General features: G+C 48.8%; 1 protein-coding gene across 1 annotated transcript in view; it reads left to right on the top strand.

Annotated features, from left to right (window-relative positions):
* The window catches only part of nup214 (nucleoporin 214), a 119,800-nt gene that overhangs the window by 14,096 nt on the left and 98,204 nt on the right, over positions 1-7,500 (top strand). The window contains exons 5-6 of the mRNA XM_079813875.1: positions 3,203-3,273; positions 3,367-3,430. Coding sequence (XP_079670001.1) covers positions 3,203-3,273; positions 3,367-3,430 — 135 coding nt within the window. The remainder of the gene's footprint in view (positions 1-3,202; positions 3,274-3,366; positions 3,431-7,500) is intronic.

The raw sequence follows: 7,500 nt of genomic DNA on the forward strand, positions 1-7,500 counted from the left end.
ACCTGATATATATCCAAAATAATCAAGAACCAAGCCTTTCCAAAGTTTTTTTTGTGACAATTTATCTATTTCAACTATTTTTTTTTTTTTTTTTTTAATGACAAAAACAAAATAGTTTTTCAGTTATCACAACTGTTCTAACACTGGTTATTCAATAAACAGATATTACTGTTACTAAACTCTGTTCAGTATCGTGACTTCAGTATTGTATCGTGACTTCAGTATCGTGATGCGCATCGTATAGTGACTTCAGTATCGTGATGCGTATCGTATCGTGACTTCAGTATCGTATAGTGACTTCAGTATCGTGATGCGTATCGTGACTTCGGTATCGTGATGCGTATCGTGACTTCAGTATCGTGATGCGTATCGTGACTTCAGTATCGTGATGCGTATCGTGACTTCAGTATCGTGATGCGTATCGTGACTTCAGTATCGTGATGCGTATCGTGACTTCAGTATCGTATCGTGACTTCAGTATCGTGATGTGTATCGTATAGTGACTTCAGTATCGTGATGCGTATCGTATCGTGACTTCAGTATCGTATAGTGACTTCAGTATCGTGATGCGTATCGTGACTTCGGTATCGTGATGCGTATCGTGACTTCAGTATCGTGATGCGTATCGTGACTTCAGTATCGTGATGCGTATCGTGACTTCAGTATTGTATCGTGACTTCAGTATCGTATCGTGACTTCAGTATTGTATCGTGACTTCAGTATCGTATCGTGACTTCAGTATCGTATCGTGACTTCAGTATCGTGATGCGCATCGTATAGTGACTTCAGTGTCGTGATGCGCATCGTATAGTGACTTCAGTATCGTGATGCGCATCGTATAGTGACTTCAGTATCGTGATGCGTATCGTATCGTGACTTCAGTATCGTGATGCGCATCGTATAGTGACTTCAGTATCGTGATGCGTATCGTATCGTGACTTCAGTATCGTGATGCGCATCGTATAGTGACTTCAGTATCGTGATGCGTATCGTATAGTGACTTCAGTATCGTGATGCGTATCGTATCGTGACTTCAGTACAGTGATGCGTATCGTATAGTGACTTCAGTATCGTGATGCGTATCGCATCGTGACTTCAGTATCGCATCGTGACTTCAGTATCGTATCGTGACTTCAGTATCGTGATGCGCATCGTATAGTGACTTCAGTATCGTGATGCGCATCGTATAGTGACTTCAGTGTCGTGATGCGCATCGTATAGTGACTTCAGTATCGTGATGCTTATCGTATAGTGACTTCAGTATCGTGATGCGCATCGTATAGTGACTTCAGTATCGTGATGCGTATCGTATAGTGACTTCAGTATCGTGATGCGTATCGTATCGTGACTTCAGTATCGTATCGTGACTTCAGTATCGTGACTTCAGTATCGTATCGTGACTTCAGTATCTTGATGCGTATCGTATAGTGACTTCAGTATCTCTTGATGCGTATCGTATAGTGACTTCAGTATCGTGATGCGTATCGTATAGGGACTTCAGTATCGTGATGCGTGTCGTATAGTGACTTCAGTATCGTGATGCGTGTCGTATAGTGACTTCAGTACAGTGATGCGTATCGTATAGTGACTTCAGTACCGTGATGCGTATCGTATAGTGACTTCAGTATCTCTTGATGCGTATCGTATAGTGACTTCAGTATCATGATGCGTATCGTATAGTGACTTCAGTATCGTGATGCGTATCGTATAGTGACTTCAGTACAGTGATGCGTATCGTATAGTGACTTCAGTACCGTGATGCGTATCGTATAGTGACTTCAGTATCATGATGCGTATCGTATAGTGACTTCAGTACAGTGATGCGTATCGTATAGTGACTTCAGTACAGTGATACATATCGTATCGTGACTTCAGTATCGTGATGCGTATCGTATAGTGACTTCAGTATCGTGATGCGTATCGTATAGTGACTTCAGTACAGTGATGCGTATCGTATAGTGACTTCAGTATCGTGATACGTATCGTATCGTGACTTCAGTACAGTGATGCGTATCGTATAGTGACTTCAGTATCGTGATGCGTATCGTATAGTGACTTCAGTATCGTGATGCGTATCGTATCGTGACTTCAGTATCGTATCGTGACTTCAGTATCGTGACTTCAGTATCGTATCGTGACTTCAGTATCTTGATGCGTATCGTATAGTGACTTCAGTATCTCTTGATGCGTATCGTATAGTGACTTCAGTATCGTGATGCGTATCGTATAGGGACTTCAGTATCGTGATGCGTGTCGTATAGTGACTTCAGTACAGTGATGCGTATCGTATAGTGACTTCAGTACCGTGATGCGTATCGTATAGTGACTTCAGTATCTCTTGATGCGTATCGTATAGTGACTTCAGTATCATGATGCGTATCGTATAGTGACTTCAGTATCGTGATGCGTATCGTATAGTGACTTCAGTACAGTGATGCGTATCGTATAGTGACTTCAGTACCATGATGCGTATCGTATAGTGACTTCAGTATCATGATGCGTATCGTATAGTGACTTCAGTACAGTGATGCGTATCGTATAGTGACTTCAGTACCGTGATGCATATCGTATAGTGACTTCAGTACAGTGATACATATCGTATCGTGACTTCAGTATCGTGATGCGTATCGTATAGTGACTTCAGTATCGTGATGCGTATCGTATAGTGACTTCAGTACAGTGATGCGTATCGTATAGTGACTTCAGTATCGTGATACGTATCGTATAGTGACTTCAGTATCGTGATTCGTATCGTGACTTCAGTATCGTATTGTGACTTCAGTATCGTATCGTGACTTCAGTATCGTATAGTGACTTCAGTATCGTGATACGTATCGTATAGTGACTTCAGTATCGTGATACGTATCGTATAGTGACTTCAGTATCGTGATGCGTATCGTATCGTGACTTCAGTATCGTATAGTGACTTCAGTATCGTGATACGTATCGTATAGTGACTTCAGTATCGTGATTCGTATCGTGACTTCAGTATCGTATTGTGACTTCAGTATCGTGATGCGTATCGTATCGTGACTTCAGTATCGTATAGTGACTTCAGTATCGTGATACGTATCGTATAGTGACTTCAGTAACGTGATGCGTATCGTATCGTGACTTCAGTATCGTATTGTGACTTCAGTATCGTGATACACAGCCCTAATGTCAGCGTGTCTCTGACCTGATTCTCTCTCACACACTGCAGTTTGCTGGAGTCCCAAAGGGAAGCAGGTGTCTGCTGGGAAACTGGACGGCACAGTGGTTCAGTTCACCCCTGTAAGTCCTCATGGCCGTTTGTGGCGCTCAGATCTTCACTGGTCATCTGTTGAGATGTAGTCCAGTGTCTCATGCCGTGTGTTTGTGTCTCAGACCCTACAGGCCAAGAAGGTGATCCCGTGTCCCAGCTTCTACAGTCAGGATCATCCCGTCAAAGGTACGGCGGCTTCACTGTGATTGGTCAGGTGATTCTGGACAGGATATGACATCAGCGCTAATGAACGTCATGTTGTGTTGACCGTATTTACAGACATGTGACTGAATTATTGATTATAATCAGTGTAGGGGTTAACGCATTACATTACGTAATAATATTACTTTTTCCATGTAACTAGTAAAGTAACGCATTACTTTTCAAATTTACAACAAAATATCTGAGTTACTTTTTCACATTAATTTGACTGACAGCTCTCCTGTCCTCATGTTGAGAATAATAAGTACAGAGGCGAGTGTGTAAACATGATGGTTATTGTAGTTTAATTATTTATCTCACTCGCACAATAAAGATTCTGTGCTCCTCAAAATGAATAAAATCAGTCAAATGCAAAATCAGAGTACTATGCAAACCTCAAATAATTAAATGTTAAATAAAACAAAATTTTTTATGCATTTAATCTACCTTTTATATTTAATTTGATGACCTTTGATGATGAAAATTACTAGATTTTTTGTTTACCTATTCTACCATTATCCAGAATGGAGCTGCGCCCTCTACTGTTCATGCGTGAATCTGCATCTTTACCTCAGCCTGGGGCTTATTTCAATTTTGGTATGAAGAGGTCTTTACAAAAATATAACTTTAGTTATAAAAAAAACAAGCCCAGCCCAGGTGAGAAAAAGTAACGCAAAAGTAACGTAACGCATTACTATTCTTAAAAAGTAACTAAGTAACTCAATTAGTTACTTTTTAAGGGAGTAACGCAATATTGTGATGCATTACTTTTTAAAGTAACTTTCCCCAACACTGATTATAATGAAACTGGTGAACCACATAGAGCTGCATGACTTGGGGAAATACTCTAATGTTAATTAAAATGTGATTTAAATATACTATATAATGTATGTATCAATTACACATGCATCGTTTATGTCCAGTGTCTGTTTGTTAGTGAAACCCAGACAGAAATATGAAACTCATGTCCAACACGCATTCCCTGGTTCCCGTGTGTCCGTGTTCCCGTGTTCCCGTGTTCCCGTGTTCCTGTGTGTCCGTGGTCCCGTGTGTCCGTGTGTCCGTGTGTCCGTGGTCCATGTGTCCGTGGTCCGTGTGTCCGTGGTCCCGTGTGTCCGTGTTCCCCTGTGTCCGTGTTCCCGTGTTCCCGTGTTCCCGTGTTCCCGTGTTCCTGTGTGTCCGTGGTCCCGTGTGTCCGTGGTCCCGTGTGTCCGTGTGTCCGTGTGTCCGTGTGTCCGTGGTCCGTGTGTCCGTGGTCCGTGTGTCCGTGGTCCCGTGTGTCCGTGGTCCCGTGTGTCCGTGTGTCCGTGTGTCCGTGGTCCCGTGTGTCCGTGTGTCCGTGTTCCCTTGTGTCCGTGTTCCCTTGTGTCCGTGTTCCCTTGTGTCCGTGTTCCCTTGTGTCCGTGTTCCCCTGTGTCCGTGTGTCCGTTTTCCCCTGTGTCCGTGTTCCCCTGTGTCCGTGTTCCCCTGTGTCCGTGTTCCCCTGTGTCCGTGTTCCCCTGTGTCCGTGTTCCCCTGTGTCCGTGTTCCCCTGTGTCCGTGTTCCCCTGTGTCCGTGTTCCCCTGTGTCCGTGTTCCCCTGTGTCCGTGTTCCCCTGTGTCCGTGTTCCCCTGTGTCCGTGTTCCCCTGTGTCCGTGTTCCCCTGTGTCCGTGTTCCCCTGTGTCCGTGTTCCCCTGTGTCCGTGTTCCCCTGTGTCCGTGTTCCCCTGTGTCCGTGTTCCCCTGTGTCCGTGTTCCCCTGTGTCCGTGTTCCCCTGTGTCCGTGTTCCCCTGTGTCCGTGTTCCCCTGTGTCCGTGTTCCCCTGTGTCCGTGTTCCCCTGTGTCCGTGTTCCCCTGTGTCCGTGTTCCCCTGTGTCCGTGTTCCCCTGTGTCCGTGTTCCCCTGTGTCCGTGTTCCCCTGTGTCCGTGTTCCCCTGTGTCCGTGTTCCCCTGTGTCCGTGTTCCCCTGTGTCCGTGTTCCCCTGTGTCCGTGTTCCCCTGTGTCCGTGTTCCCCTGTGTCCGTGTTCCCCTGTGTCCGTGTTCCCCTGTGTCCGTGTTCCCGTGTGTCCGTGTTCCCGTGTGTCCGTGTTCCCGTGTGTCCGTGTTCCCGTGTGTCCGTGTTCCCCTGTGTCCGTGTTCCCCTGTGTCCGTGTGTCCGTGTGTCCGTCTTCCCCTGTGTCCGTGTTCCCCTGTGTCCGTGTTCCCTTGTGTCCGTGTTCCCTTGTGTCCGTGTGTCCGTGTGTCCGTGTTCCCCTGTGTCCGTGTTCCCCTGTGTCCGTGTTCCCTTGTGTCCGTGTGTCCGTGTTCCCGTGTTCCCCTGTGTCCGTGTTCCCCTGTGTCCGTGTTCCCTTGTGTCCGTGTTCCCTTGTGTCCGTGTGTCCGTGTTCCCCTGTGTCCGTGTTCCCCTGTGTCCGTGTTCCCTTGTGTCCGTGTTCCCGTGTGTCCGTGTGTCCGTGTGTCCGTGTTCCCCTGTGTCCGTGTTCCCCTGTGTCCGTGTTCCCCTGTGTCCGTGTTCCCGTGTGTCAGTGTGTCCGTGTTCCCGTGTTCCCCTGTGTCCGTGTTCCCCTGTGTCCGTGTTCCCCTGTGTCCGTGTTCCCCTGTGTCCGTGTTCCCCTGTGTCCGTGTTCCCCTGTGTCCGTGTTCCCCTGTGTCCGTGTTCCCGTGTGTCCGTGTTCCCCTGTGTCCGTGTTCCCCTGTGTCCGTGTTCCCCTGTGTCCGTGTTCCCTTGTGTCCGTGTTCCCTTGTGTCCGTGTTCCCTTGTGTCCGTGTTCCCTTGTGTCCGTGTGTCCGTGTGTCCGTCTTCCCCTGTGTCCGTGTTCCCCTGTGTCCGTGTTCCCCTGTGTCCGTGTTCCCTTGTGTCCGTGTGTCCGTGTGTCCGTGTTCCCTTGTGTCCGTGTTCCCTTGTGTCCGTGTGTCCGTGTTCCCCTGTGTCCGTGTTCCCCTGTGTCCGTGTTCCCCTGTGTCCGTGTTCCCGTGTTCCCGTGTGTCCGTGTGTCCGTGTGTCCGTGTTCCCCTGTGTCCGTGTTCCCTTGTGTCCGTGTTCCCTTGTGTCCGTGTTCCCTTGTGTCCGTGTTCCCGTGTGTCCGTGTTCCCTTGTGTCCGTGTTCCCTTGTGTCCGTGTTCCCCTGTGTCCGTGTTCCCCTGTGTCCGTGTTCCCCTGTGTCCGTGTTCCCCTGTGTCCGTGTTCCCCTGTGTCCGTGTTCCCCTGTGTCCGTGTTCCCTTGTGTCCGTGTTCCCTTGTGTCCGTGTTCCCTTGTGTCCGTGTTCCCTTGTGTCCGTGTGTCCGTGTTCCCTTGTGTCCGTGTTCCCTTGTGTCCGTGTTCCCTTGTGTCCGTGTTCCCGTGTGTCCGTGTTCCCCTGTGTCCGTGTTCCCCTGTGTCCGTGTTCCCCTGTGTCCGTGTTCCCCTGTGTCCGTGTTCCCCTGTGTCCGTGTGTCCGTGTTACCTTGTGTCCGTGTGTCCGTGTGTCCGTATTCCCCTGTGTCCGTGTTCCCCTGTGTCCGTGTTCCCCTGTGTCCGTGTGTCCGTGTTCCCGTGTGTCCGTGTTCCCGTGTTCCCCTGTGTCCGTGTTCCCCTGTGTCCGTGTTCCCCTGTGTCCGTGTTCCCTTGTGTCCGTGTTCCCCTGTGTCCGTGTTCCCCTGTGTCCGTGTTCCCCTGTGTCCGTGTTCCCTTGTGTCCGTGTTCCCTTGTGTCCGTGTTCCCCTGTGTCCGTGTTCCCTTGTGTCCGTGTGTCCGTGTTCCCTTGTGTCCGTGTTCCCTTGTGTCCGTGTTCCCTTGTGTCAGTGTTCCCTTGTGTCCGTGTTCCCTTGTGTCCGTGTTCCCTTGTGTCCGTGTTCACGTGTTCCCTTGTGTCCGTGTTCCCCTGTGTCCGTGTTCCCCTGTGTCCGTGTGTCCGTGTTCCCTTGTGTCCGTGTTCCCTTGTGTCCGTGTTCCCTTGTGTCCGTGTTCCCTTGTGTCCGTGTTCCCCTGTGTCCGTGTTCCCCTGTGTCCGTGTTCCCCTGTGTCCGTGTTCCCCTGTGTCCGTGTTCCCCTGTGTCCGTGTTCCCTTGTGTCCGTGTGTCCGTGTTCCCGTGT

Source organism: Gobio gobio, assembly GCF_949357685.1.
Source record: "Gobio gobio genome assembly, chromosome: 4".
NCBI lineage: Eukaryota > Metazoa > Chordata > Actinopteri > Cypriniformes > Gobionidae > Gobio > Gobio gobio.